Raw genomic sequence first — 20,810 nt, 5'->3', positions numbered from 1 at the left:
TTCTAAGGGACCTTCCCCGCTACGGTCGGAGGCGAACCATGTGGCTGTTTGCCTACAGCGCGGTGGCTCTGGCCCATGTGCTAGCCATCCCTACTCTGTTTTCCACCATGACCGGATACGTTCCCATAACGGCGTCCTTCATCGAGATTCCCGAGACTTCGCAGTTGATCCCTTGGGAGAAGTTTACTTTCGGATACTACTACAAATTGCCGTCCGGAAAGGATAGCCCGTGTTTTCCTCCTGACATCCTGGACGCATTCGACCTCAAATCCCAGTCGAAATTATTGACATGTAAGCTTTTTTGATTGTAGCAACATGCTATTGCTATTGACACAAAGAGTATAGGTAACAGCACCTGCATTACTCATTATTGGAACGAGACCGACAAAAACGTCGAAACAGGCAAGATTACTGACCCTCTCGGTATTTCTACGCTCTCGGCCATTGCCAAGTCCTCGAACTGTAAGCGTCGCCGTCAACTCTGTAGTGGACAAGGAACCTTAATTGCTCACAAGGATACCAGGTACTTTTTTCGGCAACGAAACGTACGACGGGGTTTCCTGGTCGTTGCGTGAGATGGCCGACCAGAACAACGTGCTTCGTCAACAATGGAATCCTGACAATATCAAATACAACTGTACGGGCAAACCCTCCCACACGTCCTCAATCTATGCTCTTATCAATATCCTCAGTCTGCTAATTCCAATGGCGCCGCCTCAACAGGCAGCGATGTGGTCAACATGACGATTGACGGCATGAACTACACGTACATTGACATCTGGGATAAAGAGGTGTCCTCTCTCTGCTTCAACAACACGGCCTATGACGACGACACCCTCGCGTCCAACAGCCGCTGTCTGCCCAAGACGACGCAACGCGGCAGCCGGGCCGGCTACCAGTGGGGCTTCTCCGCCATGCTCACGTCGGCGGTGCTCATCCTGCACGCCGTCTGGGCCGCCTCGCTCTACGCCGTCTGGCTGGATGCCGAGCTGGGCAGTACGCTGGTTAAGCAGGGGTTCCGCCTCACGCAGCTGCGCGGGGCGTACTTTGCCGTCGCGGCGATGACGTCGTCCGTGGCCGGGCTTGATGATAAAGTGAAGGGCCGGGGAACGATTCCACCACCGCCGCCGCCGCAGTCACAGTCACCGTCTCCGGCGGCACTGACGACGGCCGCGGAAGAGCAAGGGTCGTTCGCGGAAGGACGAGAGGAGGGGGAAGAAGAGGAGGAGGAGGAACAGCCGGTGATCGGCAGGAGGGTGCGTGCGGCGGATATGGAGGCAATGATGGAGCGGGAGGATGCGATGGTGAGGTTTGAGCTGTTTGAGGAGGAGCTGCCGTTTGCGGGGGTGGTTGCGTACGATGGTGCGTGAGGAAGACGCTTGCAGATCAGCATGGGAGAAAGGGGATCAGGTGGTTCTGGTAATGGTGGTGGTTGCGGGCACGCGGGGCCAAGGTGTGAACGGCGTAAATATATGGGATATCTTGCCTTTCTTCTTTATGAATCGACATGCTAAACGTTATCCCTAATATGAATAGTGCTATAGCTTTCTTCCGTACCTTAAGAAATCAGCACTGTAGTTTCATGAAAAAGTACCTTCCTCAAGTCTTTGAGATTGTTGTTGCAAGTCAAGCCGGTTGATACATGGATTGGAAGAAAGCGGCAGTAGGCGGAGATATGCGGACCGAGTAATACCAGGCTTCTCCCTGGAGAATGCGAAATGACTCAGACCTATCCGACCAGAGTGAGGCGCTGGGATATCGCTCAATGACATGGGACGGCGCAGGTTTGGCTGAGTGTATCGTGCCGTTGCTCTCCGAAGTCGAAAGATAGCGGTTTCATTGGAGGTTTCGCCTTATCGTACGGCCAGGCATGCTAGCTGGCGTCCCGAGACGCTGGATGGCCTCGGTGAAGCGTTTCGAATGGAACCAGAAGCCTGAGAGGCAGTTCAAACCGGCAGCTACGGTTCAGCCTTTTGTCGCACAAGCGCGCAACAGGAACAGACAAGAGGAAGACGTTGCAGCTTCAAAATGTCGATGGCACCAACGGAAAAACAAGGTTTACGCCACTTGCCCGATCGGCCAGCCCAAGCCCTGGTTCGGACCGCGTCGATCCCTGCGGAGGGCTGCGGGGCTTGCTGCGTACCACATTCTTCACCACACTTCCCTACCTCAACTCCACACTACTGGCTATCTATAAATTTGATCGTGAGTGCTCTTGAGCTGAGCCCTAATTGCACCACTGATCTTAGTCTAACACTGCTGCAATTTCCAATTCAAGGCTCAATAGACATGTTCCCTGAGTATGATAATCCCCGCTACGGCAGTTGATCAAAGTTCATCGGCAAAGATGTCGACAAGTAGCCCACATGGATTCGGGCAGTACTGCAGTCTTAACTTCCGACGCCATCCTAATTTTCGCATCGTTGTCTTACGTTCCCACAGTATGTGGCTCTTTCAAGCATTGGACCAGGAGAAACCTGGCTGTTTCCCGGATAAGGCCTCCAAGGGACACGTTTGACAAGATTCCGCCACACCCATTGGTCTTGAAGTGTGTGGTCTCAAGCTTCCCAGAGAGCTTGCGCCCACCCCCGCAGTACGCGATCGAAAAAGAAGGGAGAGTAAAGACGGACGCAAGACAGTTCTGTCTGCCTTCCAATGTGGGGATAACATAAATAAAAGCCGTTCAAGCGGTTGGCATATTCGTACATCCCACTGAAGGTCCTCCACATCTCTGTATCCTAAGACCCTCCAATGCCATGGAAGTACCAAGCCTGCCTACAATGGAAGCGAAGATCCAAGTCTCCGAAACATCCGACTCACGGCTGGAGTCACTGGACATTGACTACGAGGCGGAGAAGAAGCTACTACGGAAGCTGGACTGGCACATACTTCCGATCGTTGCACCTCTCTACGTCTTCAGCTTCCTCGACCGCATCAACATCGGTGAGTGAAGGCGCATCTTGCGTAATCACGTCCAACTCCTAACGTACGCGAGGCAATGGGCGACTGTACGGCCTGGAGGAAGACCTAAATCTCAGCAGCATGCAATTCTCCATCGCGCTGTCCGTCTTCTTCGTCACCTACGTCATCGTCGAGATACCGTCGAACCTGATCATCAAGCGTGTTGGAGCCTCTCGATGGATCCCCGTAAGCAAAAGCCGATATCCAGTGCGTCATCAGCACTAACGCCTACTTCAGTTCATCACCTTCACATGGGGCGTCATCGCAACATGCACCGGCCTAGCCCAGAAGTTCCAAGACCTCGTAGCCCTCCGCCTCCTCCTGGGGCTCTTCGAGGGTGGCTTCGTCCCCGGGATCCAGCTATACCTGACAAGCTTTTACACGAAGAAGGAGATGGCCATGCGAGTAGCACTCTTCATGATCAGCCCCTACATCGCCGGAGCATTCGGAGGCTTACTCGCCTACGCCATCGGGTAAGAAACCCCCCCAACCCAAATACCACACTTAACTGACGCCCCCACCACCAGCCACATGGACGGCTACCTCGGCTACCGCGGCTGGCGCTGGATCATGATCCTCGAAGGCATCCCGACCAGCCTCCTCGCCATCCTCGCCTACTTCATGATGGCCGACAGCCCCACCAGCGCCTCCTACCTCACCCCCGCCGAAAAAACCCTCCTCCTCACCCGCCAACACCGCAGCAACGGCCACTCCTCCCACAACACCCTTAACACCCCCACCACCCCCACCGACCCCGACCCCTCCCCCCGCGCCACCGACATCTCCACCGCCCTCTCCTCCCCCCACACCTGGGCCTTCGCAGCAATCGGCTTCTGCAGCGCAACCGTCAACTACGGCTACAGCATCTTCCTGCCCACGCTGCTCCACGGGCTCTATCCGTCGTGGTCGACGCCACATATACAAGCAATGACGATCCCGTGCTACGGCGCGGGCGTGGCGGCGTGTCTGCTGCTGGCGTACGGGTCCGACAGGCTGCAGCGGAGGGGCGTCGTCGCCGCGGGGAGCGGGTTGGTGGCGTGCGCGGGGTACGTGGTGTTGATTGCGACGGGGGGAGGAGGGTCCTCGGCGGCGGCGGGGTATGCTGGGTGTGTCGTGGTGCCGGTGGGGATGGGGGCCGTGGCGACGCTGTGTGTGGCGTGGCAGGCGGGGAATGTGGGGAGGTACGGGGAGAGGGCGGTGGGGTTAGCGGTGCAGATGATGGGGGTGAATACCGGGGGCGTTATGATGAGCTATGTGAGTGCTTCTTTCCTTTTGTCACCCTTCCCCCGTCTCGGTTGCTGGAAGAACGGATGGGTTGGATGTGCAGGGGCTGATTTCTTCTTAGATATATCCCAAATCCGAAGGCCCACGTTACCGGCGTGGGCATTCGGTCACGCTGAGCTTGGCGCTTGTGGCGGTTGCGATCATTTGCTGTCTGTCGTGGCACTTTTCGCGCGTCAATAGGCGGAGGGCGGCTGGGAAGGAGGACTGGAAGCTTGCGGGTTTGACGCCGGAGCAGATTGAGGAGCTGGGTGATCGGAGCCCGCACTTTGTTTACACGGCTTGATTGATGGGGCGGGCCGTGATCGGATGGCTGGGCGAGGTGGTATGAATGCTTGGAGAGCTCAAGCTTGTAGCTTAAAAGTGGGACATTCTACGTTTGCTTAGATGGTAGGGAGAGTTAACTGACTGCGACCTCGGGTGGGATTTCGAAAAGGGAACGAGTTTCTGAACAGCATCCTCACTCATCATCGACTCTCTTGAAAACAATCATGTCCTCCCCCATCTTCGGCTCCATGGCCAAATGCAGCCGCTCAACCTTCCCACTGACGCCGACGTCGAAGCGAGCCTTGAGCGGCATGTCATCGTCGAACAGCGCATTGGGAAACTCCTTGGTAGCGCCCAGCCAGGCCATGAAGTACTCACCCGAGACGTGTTCCAAGCACATCTGATAAGACCAGAGCTTGTCCATGATGTCCGCGTGGAGATGCCTATGCCTCAGCCCATCATGCGCCCCCTCGGCCCCGTATCCCCCGCTCTCCTTCTCAAACGGACTCGCGCCATGGCCGTCCTCGACAACAAACCTCACCCTCCCATACCCCTCATGCTCAAACACGCCCGCATACGTCTCCAACGGCAACCTCAACCCCAACCACCCCTCCCCCCCTCGCCCCGGCGCCTCGGGAAACACCACCTCCCTCGCCCTCCCCCTCCTCTCCCTCCCCTCCTTCACCCTCCCATCCACGACCCCCACCGCATCCCACCTCTCCCCCACCGGCGTCCCCGCCAACCCCTCCACAAGCGCCACCACCACCCTCTCCGCCGCCCACCCGCCCCTGACCTCCGTATTCGCCATGACCGCGACCCCCCACCCCGCCTGCGGCACATACGCCATCTCCGCCGCATACCCGGTCACCGCGCCACCATGCCGATACACCCGCAACCCCTCCCGTCGATACGTCACCAGCATCCACCCCAACCCATACAGCTCCGGGCCCGTCCACGGCGCATTCCGGCCGCCGCGCGCCTCCTCCTCGCCCGCGTCCGCCGGATCCGACACCACGCTCCGCGCCGCGCGCCGCAGTTCCCTGAACCCGCCCGGCCCCGGGAAGAAGTTCGGACGGCGCTTGAGCAGGGCGCGCAGGTAGCGCGCGTAGTCGCTCACGCAGCTCAGCACGTTCCCCGCGCCGACGAGGGCGGAGGCGTCGGGGACGTACGGCTCGCGCACGAAGGCCCCCGTCGCGTTGTCCCAGAAGTACGGCGCTGACAGCCGGTCGGATGCGTGCTGTTTGGCGTCTGCGAGCGACGCGAAGGTGCCGGCGGTCATGCCGAGGGGGGTCCAGATGCGCGCGGCGACGTACTCGGCCCAGGTGGTGGATGTGAGGGTTTCGAGGACGTGCGCGAGGGCCGTGTACATCATGTTGCAGTACTGCCACGTGGTGCGCGGGGCGGCGGTGAGGGGCAGGTGGCGCAGGTTGCGGACGTGGGCGGCGAGGGTGGTGTTGGGGGAGGCGGCGTAGGAGAGGTCGTGGCGCGGCATGCCCGTGCGGTGGGTGAGGAGGTCTTCGAGCGTGGCGGTGCGGGTCGTGTGGGCCGAGGGCAGCACGAAGTCGGCGCGGATGAGGCTGGAGACGGGCGTGGTGAGGGAGAGGTCGGGCGGGAGGTTGGCGCTGCTGGTCGTGCCGCTTTGGTGCTGGCTTTCTTCGATTAGGATGAGGATTGCGGCGGCCGTGAAGGACTTTGTGGTTGAGCCGACGTAGTAGAGTGTGTCGGGCGTGGCGTCGACGTCGGGGAGGATGGCTTTTCCGTAGCCCTGTGTTTGTCTGGTATTAGTTCTGCCCGTCTCAACCGCCTTGTCCCAAGTGTACTTGGATGCAGAAGTATCATTTAAAGGGGATAAGGATTACCTTCGCAAATGTAGTGTCCCCATGCACCACAGCCACTGAGAGACCCGGCACGTGCCAATGCTCTAGCGTCTCCTCCACCATCCGGTCGAACTCCTCATCAAACGGATCCCTGACGACGTACTTCTCCTTCACCCATTCGTCCCAGCCATCATCTCCACCATCGGCCTCCTGATCGACTCGTTCGTAGTCACCAGCTCGTTGGCCATCGGTCTCGAAGACAGGCTCTTGCTGTTGTTGGTATTGCTGTTGTGATTGTTGGTGCTGGTGCGGCCCGAACAGCCGTGCTGCTGATGTGTGTGACGATGGCCTGTCAAAGGATGGTGGCGCAAGGCAGTGGCCTAGTAATGGGAGGGAAGAGAAGACGAGTGACGAACGCATCTTGAAGGAATAGCGAGATGGAGAGAGAGGAGCGATGAGTGCTTAGGAAGCAAGGCAGAAACGCTCTAGGGATATCCCTCGAGAATATCAACCAAGTAGCCAAAGAATCACTGTTCGTTGGATTCGACTCAATCCGCTGTTCAAGGCAACAACAAAACAATTCCCCGCTCCAAATAGACCCCACTTTTACTGGATGAGAGCCGGACCGGTATCAAACATCAAACAAATACCCTGTAAGCTGCAGGCCTCACGACATCATCCTGCGTCTCGCTTATCCCTCGCTCGCGTGCGCCGTCCGACCAATCGCTTCCCGTCGTTGAGCTGCTGCCTAATGGATGCGCGAGACAACGGATATATGAAGATGATAACGGTCCTTGGTCCGATGGTAGATGGAAATTAGAGATGGACGTTGGTTGGTGATGGAAAAGACGGTGACGGCGCCCAACGGAGATTGATCGTCAACCTAATTCCCCCCACCTTAGCGTGCCCAGCCACAGCCACAACGTCACATCTACTTCTTGAGGGATGGATGAACAACCATCCCACCCTCATGATCCAGGTATGCGAAAAACTGGAAATAAACCGCGCTCTCACACTGGCCTCTCCGGTATACTCCGACACAAGAAAGAGAGAAAGGCGTGAGATCATTTGATTAAAGACAGCAAATATTCCTCACCAATGATTCGTTTACGTCAAGTCCACCCGAAATCAGTTCTTCTCGCATTTTCGTCAAGTGTACAGTAGAAAATCAAGCGCATCCTAAGTAAGCACGAGAGAAAAATACCATAGGAAAAAAATCCAGCTACGTGAAGGAAAGGCACGATTTTGCTCTACTCCAGCACCAGAGTCTTGAATTCCGGCTCGAGCTTGATCCACTGTGTCAGCGGCACCTGTCCAATCCCCATGCGATACGCAACGTTTCCATTCCAACCAATCATCATCACATTCACTGCCGGTGGTGGAAGTATCCAGCCTTCCCCGGAGGCAAAAGTCATTTCCGTATTGCGACATCTCGCCCATTCGTCTTCATTCTCATCAAGGCTCTCCGAGGATTCTGTGCGTGAAGATCGAAAGACTGCTGGCTCCTTGCTCGTAGCGGAACCTAGAGATGTAGTGCCGTAGCTTTCTCCGATCTCCATGCTTCTGAGGATGTACCATTCCAGCTGTCCAATGGAGAGAGCAACGACGTTGACGGATTCCGGCGACGTGATTGCACGAGTCCACGCCGCATAGTCAAGACACATTCGCGGATTCGTAGAGATCCATGGTACATGGGACATGCCAATGATATCTCCGCGGTGGTTCGCAAGATAGGCGCTAAAGTTAACCGGTTCAACATGAAGGTGAGCACAACACAGTTTAACGACTTGTGTTCTTAGAAGCAAGCGGCCGGGCTTTGCTTGAAGATCGGTTATCGGGTCCGTGGTGAGACCAGTGTCTGGTGGCCATTGGTCGTCACTTCCCAAAGCGTCCTGCCAAAACTCCGAGTAACTTGGCCATCTGACTCCAAGCTCCAGTTGGGATGGCGTGGTTCCCGATAAGTCCTGCGGAAGCGTAGCTTCGATGCACCCATATTGCCATGCCATCGTCATAACCATACGACGGTGTGGAAAATACTCCCAACCTCCCAATGACAGGGGGCTTCCACTTGCACGAATACGCTTCAGGCTTCTTGATGCACTATCCCAATACTTCCATCTTGCTACTGCTCCATACGAACGAAGTGGCCAGAGAGTCAACCCCCTCGCTGAAGCCCACGACCATGTAGGATATGTAGCTCCGTCTTCGGAAACGCGAATGTCTGATTCTCTCCGAATAATCATATCCCATAGGATTACTTCATCGAAATCGACCTCTGGGTATCCGTAGAGAAATGGGCCCGCACACGGATACAGGGCGTTGAACACACCCTGAAATGCGTTGAAGACGTCGGACTGGTACGTCAGATATCGTACATTGTAGTCTTTTACAGCAAGTTGGTAGCTGCGTATGACACTAGAAGGATTGTTACTGAGCACTCGCTGTCCTTGGTCTCTCAGGGGATGGATTCCATCCTTGTGTAGCCTGTTGGCGGTCCAGCCCTCGTACCAGGAACCAAGTGGAGTCTCCAGGCAAGCTTGGAATTGTGTCAGATAAAGCCTGATTCGTGATAGGTGGCACTCCTGGTAAGTCCATGCTCTGCTCCACCAGCCATGAGGGTCAAAGTCGTTTCTTGTTGGGTCAGGCAACAAAGCTGCCATGTATACGCCACCGACGTATTCTCGAGTAGGTGTTAGCGTGCGTTGAAAATCATTGACTCCATGTATACCGGACTCGGAGTTTTCGCTATCGACGACACATATGGTCAAACTCGCCAATGCGTAGATCGTCCCCATGGCATCGATCTGCGTTTTCTTGTGGCTTTTGGAATCCTGAACAATACAAAACCGATCAACCCAAAGATATCTGTATCCCAGGTTCCTTGCCGTCATAATACTGTCTGAGATAGTCTTGGGTGTTCGGATCATCGAAATTCTTCCGGGCTTCGTCAAGTCGCTAAGTGTATCCGTTGTGGTCTCAAGTTGTCCAGGAGCCGGGGCTCCCCAGACATAGCTCAACGCAACATACTGCGGAACAGGCTTCGTGGCTGGCCAGACAAGGCACCCCAAATCAAGGTCCATGAGCATGAAGTCCGGGGGTAGGGGTTGTGTTCGAATGTCCCGGAATATTCCATGCTCATCGCTCGAGGATACCGAAGTCCGGCACTCTTCGAGCCACTTTCGCAACTTTACCCAGTCCACATATTTCCCTACAAGCGTCTCTCGCTGGTGCACTCCGTAGCTCAATGCCGAAGCTTGGTCTTGGTCTTCCTCGAGCACTGAACATCTCCTGCGTCTAAGAAAGCCGATCATGCATTCTAATGCCATATTTCTGGTTGTAAGGCTCTTCTCCGTTGACTGTTCAGACTCTAATCCTGTATCACTATCGTTGTAGAATTCGACAAGCCGAATTTCGAAATGATGGTTGCAATTCTCGTGGAGAACTTCGTCAGAAAGGATTCCATCTTCGTAGGAATCCTCGTCGGGAATGTCTCCATCCTCGTGGTGATCATAGCTGCATGGCCTACAAGATAGTAGAACATACAGTCCGGGTTTCCATTCCTTCCGTCTCGAAATCTTCCTAATTTCGGCTGCCTGAGACACCACTCGGCAGAACGCACAATCCGATCGACTCCTGATCTCTTCGAGAAGCCCGATCTCAATAGTCAACCCCTTGAAGCGTCGCTGATTCATAAGACACAGCAGGTGCGTTGGCCGAAGGATTTGACAGCGCTCACAGAGATCCATGGCGGCATCTTCGCCTAGGCAGTTGCGGCATGGCGTGTAAAAGGACTCCAAGAACTCGGACGCAGATAGCACAGGCATTTGGAAGAACTGAGAGATCCGTTGTCCTCCCAAGCGTACCTGGGATATCTTGAGGCAGGCGCAGCTGGGGTCGCGACATCGTAAAGGTGAGTGAGACGGGTTTGTCTCCATGGCATCGGGGAACTCGGGATCCATGCAAGATGGGAATGGCGATTCGGAAGTGAGAAGGGGACCCTTGGGACACAGAGGCCCCCAGAACCCCACAAAGAGATGCAAAACAGCGTTCAGCCTCATCTTGAGAGCCTCGACAATTCGCGACGAAGATCGTGCAGTGCGCAAGAGAAGGGTAACCTTTCAGCTCGCTCGATGAAGCTGACAGCTCAATGAGGCTGACATCCAAGACTCAACCCCACTCTGTGTAACCCGAGCTCATGATTACACATCCCCAGCCGACGGTTGCCTAAGCATGCCAAGTATGTATGGGTAACCCAATCACAGGTGACCTATTTGGGGAGAGAGCCCGAGCTTTACTTTGATGCCTACAGCGCCCGCGAATTATCAACAACAGCAACAACAACACAGCATGACATACACCCACACAAACCCACCAAGGAACCTGCATCGTAGCTGCAAAACAACACAGTCGCAACACATTATCGACCACACAACGACAAGTGAAAAGGGAGGGAAAAAAAAAAAGGAACAAGAAAACAGAAAAGAGGCAAAGATACAAAGACAGTCCCAATCGACGTCATGACGGACGCAAGGAACCAATACGAAAAAAACAAACAACCGTATGCGCCCTTTTGTCACGGAGGAAAAAAACACACAAAAACACCCGTGTAAAATTTGATGAATGTCGAGCCAGTCAGTCAAAGTCAGCCAGCCAGCCGTCCGTCCGTCCGTCCGTCCGTCGCACCGCCATGCCATGCAAAAACCCCCTTCCCTAACCCAATATTGTAGTAGTGGCCCCGTATGTGTAAGTTTGAGATTGATGGTGAATTTTTGACGTTGTCGAAAGAAGAAGAGAAGGTTCGGGAAAAGCCCGGCGGGGGAGATGGGGGGGAAAAAAAGGGAAGAAAGAATAGAGGATCCCCGCACCAAAGCAGACGGATGAAGAGCCCCGTAAACTCCAGATGAACAGCATTGAGTCGCTGCAGATTGACATCCATAACATGGATGAGAACGCTCAAAGGAGCGCAGCACGCCCAACGTGCATGCACTGAATTTCGGCCATCTTGCGGATACTCGACGGAGGGTGCTGTATCGCTTCCCAGAGCCCAAGCGTGGGTTCAGTGGCCTCGACGACAGAAGAGAGCAATTGGAAACAATCTCTGCGAGAACCTTCCAAAAAGCTCTTTATATCCTCCTCCTCTAGTTCGTCTTCTTAGGCAAGCCCAACCTCCTCCTCTCGGCCACATCGCCCTCGGCGAGCCACTGGCTAGCCTTGACCAGCTGGATGACGTTGATGATCTGCTTGCCGAACATGACGGGGAACGAGATGGCGGCGAGGACCCACGGGACGGTGCTGTCCATCTTGTTGGCGCGCGCCATCTCCATGGCGCCGGCGGACCACGGGCTGGTGAACAGGACCGACGGCTTGGGCGCCGCGGGCGAGCCGGGCGTGAGGCTCGACGGCTCGGGCTGCAGCAGCGACGGCGTGAGCAGCGGCGACGAGAACGAGAGCAGGTACAGCGCGATGAAGAAGAGCTCGTTCAGCGCGCAGAAGGTGAACAGCACAATCTACAAAGTTTCACAATCGTTTCGTCAGCCTGCCTGCCTGCCGCAATCTTCTCGCCTTCCGTAAAGGGGGGGACCAAAAAACTCACGTTGTTCGAGTAATACATCTTCATGATCCAGCCCTTGCTCTCGTCCATCTTCTTGTGGCTCTGGCCCGCGCCGCCCATGCTCAGCGTCGCGTACATGTGCATGTAGTGGCTGGCCAGGTCGAGGCTGATGAGCCCTTGGAAGACGATGGACCAGCGCGGGAAGGCCGACGCCAGGAACACCAGCAGGCACGCCGTCGTGCACCGGTCCGTCACCATGTCCAGCACCGCGCCGAACTTGGTCGACTGGTTGAAGCGGCGCGCCGCCAGCCCGTCCAGCGCGTCCAGCAGGCACGACACGCTGTACAGCAGCGAGCACGTCCGCGGGTGCAGCGGCATGTAGTAGAGAGACGCGACGGCGAGGACGATGCGGGAGTAGCCTGTTGATTGTCGTTTCCGTCAGCAAACGCAATCCTTCCTTTTCTTCCCTCCCAACGTCGGCGGAGCGGGGCGGCGGGGGATTGCAAAGAGCTTACCAATTTGGTTGGGGATGAACATGAAGATGTTTTCCACTTCTTCCGGCTTGCTGGCGGCGGCATCAGACTTCAGCCTGCCGTTGCCGTTGGCGAGCGGCGTCTCTGTCGAGGACATTGTGTGCGTGGTGTCGCGCGAGCGCGGGGCAGCGATGGAGCGTCGGGGGAAGAGTGAACGAGGCCGGGAGTCCGAGCTTCGCAGGCGTCAATGGGGAAGCGGGTGAGCGAGTCGTGCCGGGCTTGGTTGAGGAGGGGCGGAGCGCGCGTTGTGCAAGCGTGTTATTTTTTTGTCGGATGACAGCTTTCAGCTTGCGGCGGGCGGCTTGCAGCGTCGGGACGTTGGGAGAGCGGTGTCGCGAAACGCTCGTTCGGGCCGGAGGAGGGGCTGCTTGCTGGGAGGGACTCGCGCGGGCGGAAGATGGGCGGGAGTGGAGGGTCGGGGCGCGTGGTATGGCTCGGGGATGGTGTGGAAAATGGTGGTCGATAAGGCCGATAACGCCCCCTTGGGTCTTAGGTCGCAGGGCTGACCAGGCAGCTGTCTCGGGAAGTGGCGAGCGCGGAGCACGCGGAATTGGCGGCAAGGGAGCCTGGAAAAGCGACAGGGAGAGGAGCACGGCGGGGATGACACGAGGAGAGAGCTGGCGATGGTGAGCTGGTGGAAAGGGATTGCCAATGCTGCTGTGGTGAAATTACCAGCGTGACGGTCCCCGTCGCATCCGACTTCCGTGACGCAAGGTAAGTAACGCCTAAGCACCCGCTGCATCTCGCCCACGGGCCCGACTCTCCCGTGCGCCCAGCATCAATGCAGCCCTAGCTTGAAGATCGTGATGCCAGCCGACCACCCGCCAATTTGCCTCTGCCGCCCGCTCCGCTGCGTCGGCCGAGTTGGCAAGCTGTTCTCTGCTTCCGACTATCATTGCGACATAGGGTATGTAATGTACAGCAGGAAAGAAACCGACGACGATCACCCGCTCGCAGCAACCCCTCGTCCGAACTAACCGCGGAAACAGACGTGACTTGTACACCTCGCGCGCTGTGATCATCCCAGTGTCACCACCACCTTCAACAGAAAAAGACTCCGTCCTCCACCAACCCCATCCTCCCACCCATTTTTTGGTATATCCCTCTGGCAAAAGCAACGCCAGTAAAATCCCAACATTATATAGACGTCATCGCGAACCGGTAATCCCGCCTTCCTCCCCCTCCTTCATCGAGCGGCGGCGGTACCCCTTCATTCTCCCGTCAGCACTTTCGCTCAGTTGCCCAGCTGCCAGCAGGGCGCCCCACCTGTGTCCTGGCTCGCCGGCGGGAAGTCGAACTCGCCGTTGAAGCTGCCGAACGGATCCTCGGAGATCTCGGGGAACGTGTCCCACATCATCTCGTCCCAGAAGCCCGACAGCGACCCGAGGCTCGACGGCCCGCCGCCGCCGCCGCCGCCGCCCATCTCGGGACCTGGCGGCGGCCACACCCCCATGCCGATGCCCGACATGCCGCTGCCGCCCATGCTCGTCGTCGGGAACGCTTGCTGGCCGCCGACGAAGCCGGGCGGGAACGGCTGGTTGGGGTTGGCGGCCATCATCCCTGAGTTGCTCGGGCTGCGCTGTTGTCGTTGCTGCTCGTGAAGTTGCTGTTGCTGTTGTTGATGCTGCTGCTGATGCTGATGCTGCTGATGCTGTTGCTGTTGTTGCGTTGGCGATTGAGCGTTCTCACCGAACTGGTGAAAGTTCTGCCCCTCGTTGTTGGCAGCCGCCTGCGCACGCTGTTGCTCCCACAATTGCTGCCGCTGTCTCATCTGCTCCTCCAGGTGTTCTTGGTTGACCTTGCTGGCCTCGGCCAACCTCGCAATGGCCTCCCCGCTCTTCTTCGCTGCCACACTGTACCTTTCCATCCGGTCGAAAAAGGCCAACGCCATTTCGATCTGGCTGCGCCACTTGGCGACTTCGTCGGGATTGCTTATATCGGAGAATAGACTTATCAACGGGACCATGCAAGCCTGGAAGCAGAACCAAACCGCGTTCCAACCCGAGATGAGATCTGGCGTGCACTCTTTGCTGATGTCTTCGATGTTTTGGGCGGCGATGACCCGGCACTTCCCCACCGCGACTTTCTCCTCGGCGCTGAGGTTGGTGAAAGGGACCCGTTTGAGAGCAGTGCTCAACAGGAATGGCCTGTGTAGCACGACACGAAGGTTCTCGTACCGCCACTTCATCACCGACCGCGGAACACGCAGACACTCCGGACACGGTTCGTTAGTTGCCAAGATAGAGGGCAGGTTGTTCTGCCAATTGACAAGGTCGGTGTCAATCTGAACGAGATCTTCGTACTTGAGCAGCGGCGAGGTGGCGAGTGTGTCCTGGATTCTAGAAGCAATTTTGCAGAACTCGATGTTGTAGATCAAAGGGAGCACTCGCAGGTCTTGCACGTTCTCAGGACTACTCGATGGCTGCGGCGTGGTTTGTTAGCAGCCAGTCAGTTCGTGTTCGAAGGTAAACAAACTCACATCCTCCAAGACTTTTCCAGGTGGCAGCACCGTGACTGCAGAACTGATACGGCCTAGTGACGGTCTGCTGGTGGTCGTAGACGCCCAAACATCCAAGCAAAACAAACTCCACCAAGTGCGCCGTCGGGTCTCCGCAATCTGAATATCCGTCCGCGACTTGGACAGGCCATTGATCTTCGGGTTCGGCGAAGCAGGGCTGGAGTATTCTCGATGCAGACCTAGACCAGTGGCCATGCGTAGCGCGGCACCCATCAAGCAGCTCGCTTCGTTGGGACGGTTGAGATAGTGCATGTAATACCCAGTCATGATCCCGAGGGCCTGAAGAACCTCGAGGTTCCCGCTCCCATAGGTTTCCAGGCTGAGATGCTTGCGCGCTCTCGTGAAGAAAGTGTAGTGAGCTTCGTTATCCGCCGTGGACGATGCCAGCGAACCCAGCGCAAACACCATATTGAGCAGAGCGAGCCAGGGCGGATCCCATCTCTGCTGTCGAATGTATGCTGCTCTGAACTTGGACTCCTCGACCATGGGGAAGAAAGGATGGACCCGTTCGAAATAGTTATCAATAAGGTCCAGACCGGTTTCGACATTCGGGAGGGCGTTGGGGTTGGTGTCTCGAAGCTCGGGCGGGGGCGTGCCACTGCGGCTTGGCAGAGCGGTCTCGGTCTGCTTGTAGTTGATGTAGGACTTGGCGATAGGGGCAGTCCTCACGATGACTTTGAGGGCTGCCGTCATGGACGAGACGCCAACGTAAGAGGATGGTCTGTCCACTGACAGCGACAGGCCGTTGACATCATCGGAGATGCCCTGGATCTTCATCTGATGCTTCCTGGCTTCGTCCCACTCAGGATTTTCATCGGGAGCGGCCTCCAGCGCCGCTTCCAGACTCTCGGGTCCGTCCGAGTCATGCGTGGGCTCCGAGGCGGTCTGTGGAATAGACACAGCCGGTGAAGCTGCCGAGGGGGCGGGGAGCGTGAGAGCCATGTTGAGAAGCTCCTCCCGTGGCGTTGAACTGAGGGCCTCGAGGTCCTTTCCGGGGAACAACCGGCCCAACACCAGTCTCTGCTGGTCGATCTGGCTCTGCAGCTTCTCGACAAGCCTGACGAGCTGTAAGCAAAGCTACCAATGACTGGGACGGCTGCTTCTTGGGTTCAGACCGAAGTCTGCCTTCTGCGAACTTACTTGCGGGACGGCACAACGCGTTGGGCAGGCTTTGCGTAGCTGCACAGCTCCGGGTGCTGGTACCACAGACACTGACCGCATGGCTGGGTCCCGTCACAGCGGATCTTGCGGCGGCGGCACTCGACGCAGGCGTTGGTAGTCGAAATGCGGCGTGAGTTCTGGCGGGAGGGCTTCGAGCCGTCTCCGGCGTCTGCGGAACCCGGCTGGCCCGCGGCGCTCTGGAAGGTGTGGAACATTGGGAGCAGCAGAGCGCCCGTGCTCCTTGATCTCAAGGGCACGTATGGCGAAGGATCAGAGCGGAAGGGTGCAGCTAGCTCAGAGCAAGCGTCGGCATCACTGGATGTTAAAGGCAGAAGACGGAGGACTGGCGAGGTATGATGCAAGTGAGGTCACAGCCGGGGACCGGGCCGGATAACGTGGTTCTCTTGCTGAGTTCAGGAGCAGCGAGGATCGGATAAAGAGCGCGCCGGGGGCTGTTTGGGGCGGGGGGCGCGCAAATAAACGCGACGGGAGGCTCTCTGGCAGGTTGCGAGCCGGGGTGCGACGGCAGAGGTGGTTGCTGAGATCGGCGCTACGTAGTGGAATATCGAAAGAAACGGGACCCCAGATTTCTAGAGGAGGCAGGGGAGTCCCCCGCAGCGCTCTGGCAGCATGGCCGCAGCACGCTGCATGCGCACGACCCGAGGCTCTGTAACTGGCGTGCCGCGCCGGGGCTCCGCGTGCGTCGACTGGCTGATAGGTGGGAATTGGCCAAGCGAGCGCCCCTCTGCTTCCCACGCACACCACCACGCCCACGCGCTGGCGGCGGGGTCTCTCACGACTCCCGTCCCTTCTGTCCGGCTGCCCACGCGCCCGAGCGCTGCGCACTGGCACTCAGGTGCGAAATGAGGCCCGATGCAACGGCGTGAAATTGTAGGGCGCACTTAATCTGGCAACTTCCATGCTCTGCGCGAGCGCTGCGGCGTCTCCGCCCATTCCAAGAACACCCGCCCGCCGCCAAGCCGGCCCATCGCGCCAGCTGCCAGACCCTTCGCCTTCCCGCCCGCAGCGGCCCACACCAGCCCACAGTGTATCGTGACGCTCCCTGCACGCTCTGCAGTCTGCCTGCGCTGCCTCGCCGTCAGGCCACGAGCACGCCACGCCAACCGCCGTCGCTGCTACTGCTGCCCGAGATACCTCCACCGCAGCGGCGCCGCCTGCGCCCCCAGCCCGCGCACCGTCAGCGCCTGCTCGTCGCCCGGCACGACGTCGATGGCGCTGTCGTCGACGAGCACGCCCTCGCGCTCCTCGAACACCAGGCCCTTGGTCGGCCGCTGTGCCGTCACTCGGATGCTGCTGCCGTCCTGCACCACCGAAACGCCACGATCGTCGAAATCCAGGTACTTGAGCGGCTGCGGCCAGTCAACATCCCGGGACACGACCTGGCCATCGACCCAGATGCGGGCCGCCAGAACGTGCGGCTCCTCGCGCACGTTATCGATGGTGCCGGAAAGCAGGTCCGTGGTGCCGTTAGCGACGATTGTGACGTCCCTCCTCACCACCGCCGCCCTGACGTCCGCCCCCGTCGCGACTGAGATGAAGCGCAATTCAACCGTCGCCGTGACCGCCGCCGTCCTGCTGCTCGACACCCACAGCTCCCACTCGCTCGTCTTCGCCGGGCGCGCGTGCACCACGCTCCAGTCGTGGTGCGCCCGCTTGACCGCGACGGCGATCGGCGCGAGAACCCTGCGCATCGCATAGTACGCCGGCTTCTTGCGCTGGAAGTAGTCTACTATCGACCACGACGTCACCGGCCAGCAGTCGTTGAGCTGCCACACCAGCGCGCCGCCGCAGAACCGCCTCTGGCCCCACTGCCGGCGCCAGCCACGGTACCCGAACATCAATGCTTCGGCCTGCGACAGCTGGGTCAGGTGAATGAAGCCCTATGCGCCGTTAGATGCAAGGCCCCGTTGCTCCGCGCGCGCCAACACTCACCTCGAGATCCGTCACTGTTCGGAAGTTCTCAACCAGGTAGGTGGCAATGCGGCGCTCGTGCCCGTCCGCCTTGTTGTGGAAGTCAATCATGTGCGATTGTGGGAAGAGCTGCGACTCGTCTGTGACGTAGTACTTGATGGTGTCGATGTGCGGGAACGCCTCCATGCCGAACTCGCTGTTGAAACGGCCCCCGAGCGTGTCGAAAATCTGGTACTTTTCCTGCGTGCCGTGCCAGACTGGGGACGCGTTAGCGGGCACTCCGTTTTTAGCCATGGTCGGCCAAGTATAGCCGCGACCTACCATTCCACTGATGCATGTCGCCGACGGTGGTATTGGAGCTGATCAGCCCATCGCCCCACGGCGATCCGGGGTGGTAGGGAACGTGCGGGCTCTCCGCAGCCACGGCCTCTGGCAGGATCTGTAAGATTGGGTGATGTTAGAAGGGCGCTTAAGATCGACAGCGTCACAATGCACGGGAGCCCTCGTCCTCACCTTCTCATAGATGTATCTCGCGGGGAAGTCCGTCTTGAGCCAGCTCTCTGGGTCCTTGTCGCTGTAGTCGTACGTCAGGCCGAACTGTTCCTGGACCTGATAGTCCTCATTATTGCCCGCATAGATCACGATGGATGCATGGTGTCGAATCCGGCGAAGGTTGGAAACAGCCTCCTGCCGGATCGACTCCCGCATCTCCGGGAATGCAGGGTAATTTCCGCAGCCAAACATGAAGTCTTGCCACACCAAGACGCCTATTTCGTCGCAGACGTCGTAGAACTCATCCACTTCCCAGATCCCGCCACCCCAGACGCGAATCATTACCTGATACCCGTCGACCATCATGTTCAGCCATCTGCGGTATTTTTCCTCGCTGATGCGCGGCGTGAAGCTGTCGGCCGGGATCCAGTCGGAGCCGCCGCAGAACACGTCGACGTCGTTAATGCGGAAGAAGAACGTCTTGCCAACCTCATCAGGCTCCTGGATAAGTTCGGCTTTGCGGAAACCGATCCGGCGCCTGAGCGTGTGCAAGTCGACGTCGTCGGCTGCGAGGGTCGCGGAGACGTCGTATAAAGGCTGCGCGCCGTAGCCATGGGGGTACCAAAGCTCGGCTGCATCGACTCGAAACTCTGCCTTTGCCTGCCCGTCGCCGTCCACCTCGGCTGACGCCTTGAACGCGACCTCGCCTGCCAGCTGTCCTGCGAAGGCCACCGTCTTGCCGGCGTGACCGTCGACGCTAGCGGTGATGGTGCCAGTTACAGCCTTCAGCCCGCGCTCGACCTTGTAGTCGACGCGCAGGTCCGAGACTTTGGCCTCGTACGTCTCCAGTCGAACGGCTTTCCACGGGCCGCAGGTGATGAGCACAGGGCCCCAGTCCCAGCCACTGGTCCAGGTCAGCAAACAGATCCTTTCGACGCCGTTGATCCAATCGTTGACGAAAGACGAAAGGGCGCGCTCGCTCGCTTACAAGTGGTACTGCGCCTTCCTCACTGCCAACCTCGCCATGTCGGCATTGAACCCCACCCACTTGTGCTCGGGGTGCGCATCCTTGACCTTCTTGGCCTCCGCGAGCGCCGGCTTGAAGTCGATCTCCACGGTGTTCGCTGAGCCCTTCTTCAGGCTGCGCGTCACGTCCACCCGGTGCGGGACAAACATGTTGTCGCTCTCGAGGATCGTCTCGCCGTTGAGCTTGACCGTGGCGTACGTGTCGAGCCCGTCAAAGGCCAGCACCGTCACGGCGCCGTCCGGCGCGGAACCAACATCGGGGAGGGTCGTCTTGTACGACCACGGCCTCTCGCCCACCCACTCGACATCGATCTCGTTGAAGCCCAGAAACGGGTCTGGGATCCTGGTTGGACGGTTGGTAAGCCGGGTATACAGGATGATGATGAGGGGCTGCTTCGCAGGAGATCTGCGGGCAAATAGGCGTACTTGTTGTTGGCGATCAGATCCAGGTGCACATTCGTGGGCACAGAAGCGACTGGCAGCCATGCGTCATCTGACGCATCGGTCTGCTTAAAGGACCAGCCAGCGGTCAATTGATGCACGGTCAGAGGCTGCGGCGCCATTTCCGGGGGAGAGCTCGGCGGTTAACGAGAGAATGTGTCGTGGGCTTGCCGTTGCTGCAGCGTTTCGGCGGCTGCACCCAGCTGCTCGTCCTCAAGGCGCTGTGAGAGAGCAGCAGCAGGATCACCAGCAGCAGCCGCAGCTCTTATGATGGCGCGCTGAGACGTCCGAGTCGCATTCTAGTCGGTTTGGACACGGCACGAGGGAGCGCCGGAGGGCGCGTTGCCGCATTCGAGCGGCAGGCCAAGGTACCGCCGCGGATTATCCACTGAGGAGGGGCGTCGAGCTGTTGGAGGTGTTGCGTCCGTGTCGAAAGCGGTATGGCGACCGTGGGACACGCGGGGGTCAGAGGCGCCCGGCTCCGCAGTGGACCTGGGCACACGTTTCGCCGGGTATTTCTCAGCGCGGAGCCGTCGAGCTGTATCAGCATACTGCGCGGCACGCCTGCTCCATGCCTGGAAGCGGTCATGCGGAGCGCGCCTGGCGAAGCCACGAAGCGTTGCTGCGTATAAGCTTTGATCGGCAGATGAGTCTCGCGAGCTCTGTGGGGTCCTGGGCTGAGCTCGCCCTACGGAGACCCCGCTCTACCATCGCGGCATTAATGACGTGCGCAGTAGGCAGGTACCGGAGCACGCCGGCGGACCCTGCTGAAACACTCCGGACACCAGCGGGACGGCTGCTAGCATGCAGTCACGGTCAATTGAGACGCC

The 20,810-nt window shown here is 58.3% G+C and overlaps 6 protein-coding genes across 6 annotated transcripts; 2 read left to right on the top strand and 4 right to left on the bottom strand.

Annotated features, from left to right (window-relative positions):
* Positions 1-107: 107 nt before the first annotated feature.
* On the top strand, positions 108-1,370 carry SLS55_005110 (uncharacterized protein; the record flags this gene model as incomplete). The annotated part of the gene is made up of 4 exons (XM_066776561.1): positions 108-291; positions 346-462; positions 524-637; positions 724-1,370. The coding sequence occupies 4 exons, from the start codon at positions 108-110 to the stop codon at positions 1,368-1,370; spliced, it is 1,062 nt and encodes a 353-aa protein (XP_066632403.1).
* A 1,410-nt stretch (positions 1,371-2,780) lies between these two features.
* On the top strand, positions 2,781-3,438 carry SLS55_005109 (uncharacterized protein; the record flags this gene model as incomplete). The annotated part of the gene is made up of 3 exons (XM_066776560.1): positions 2,781-2,943; positions 2,996-3,147; positions 3,199-3,438. The coding sequence occupies 3 exons, from the start codon at positions 2,781-2,783 to the stop codon at positions 3,436-3,438; spliced, it is 555 nt and encodes a 184-aa protein (XP_066632402.1).
* Positions 3,439-4,702: 1,264 nt separating this feature from the next.
* SLS55_005108 (uncharacterized protein) lies at positions 4,703-6,504 on the bottom strand (the record flags this gene model as incomplete). Its single annotated transcript, XM_066776559.1, has 3 exons — positions 4,703-6,274; positions 6,396-6,403; positions 6,501-6,504. 3 exons carry the CDS (start codon positions 6,502-6,504, stop codon positions 4,703-4,705), a joined length of 1,584 nt encoding a protein of 527 aa, XP_066632401.1.
* A 4,960-nt stretch (positions 6,505-11,464) lies between these two features.
* pis1 (phosphatidylinositol synthase 1 (CDP-alcohol phosphatidyltransferase1)) lies at positions 11,465-12,507 on the bottom strand (the record flags this gene model as incomplete). Its single annotated transcript, XM_066776558.1, has 3 exons — positions 11,465-11,833; positions 11,920-12,296; positions 12,393-12,507. The coding sequence occupies 3 exons, from the start codon at positions 12,505-12,507 to the stop codon at positions 11,465-11,467; spliced, it is 861 nt and encodes a 286-aa protein (XP_066632400.1).
* Positions 12,508-13,644: 1,137 nt separating this feature from the next.
* On the bottom strand, positions 13,645-16,304 carry SLS55_005106 (uncharacterized protein; the record flags this gene model as incomplete). The annotated part of the gene is made up of 3 exons (XM_066776557.1): positions 13,645-14,832; positions 14,890-15,985; positions 16,069-16,304. 3 exons carry the CDS (start codon positions 16,302-16,304, stop codon positions 13,645-13,647), a joined length of 2,520 nt encoding a protein of 839 aa, XP_066632399.1.
* A 921-nt stretch (positions 16,305-17,225) lies between these two features.
* Positions 17,226-20,102, bottom strand: SLS55_005105 (uncharacterized protein; the record flags this gene model as incomplete). Its single annotated transcript, XM_066776556.1, has 6 exons — positions 17,226-17,990; positions 18,043-18,278; positions 18,343-18,460; positions 18,535-19,417; positions 19,502-19,882; positions 19,966-20,102. 6 exons carry the CDS (start codon positions 20,100-20,102, stop codon positions 17,226-17,228), a joined length of 2,520 nt encoding a protein of 839 aa, XP_066632398.1.
* Positions 20,103-20,810: the final 708 nt, after the last annotated feature.

The sequence above is a fragment of the Diplodia seriata genome (genome assembly GCF_021436955.1).
Source record: "Diplodia seriata strain FDS-637 chromosome Unknown scaffold_5, whole genome shotgun sequence".
Taxonomy (NCBI): domain Eukaryota; kingdom Fungi; phylum Ascomycota; class Dothideomycetes; order Botryosphaeriales; family Botryosphaeriaceae; genus Diplodia; species Diplodia seriata.
Note: the sequence above shows the minus strand (reverse complement) of the source record. Positions and strands in the feature narration are given on the sequence as shown.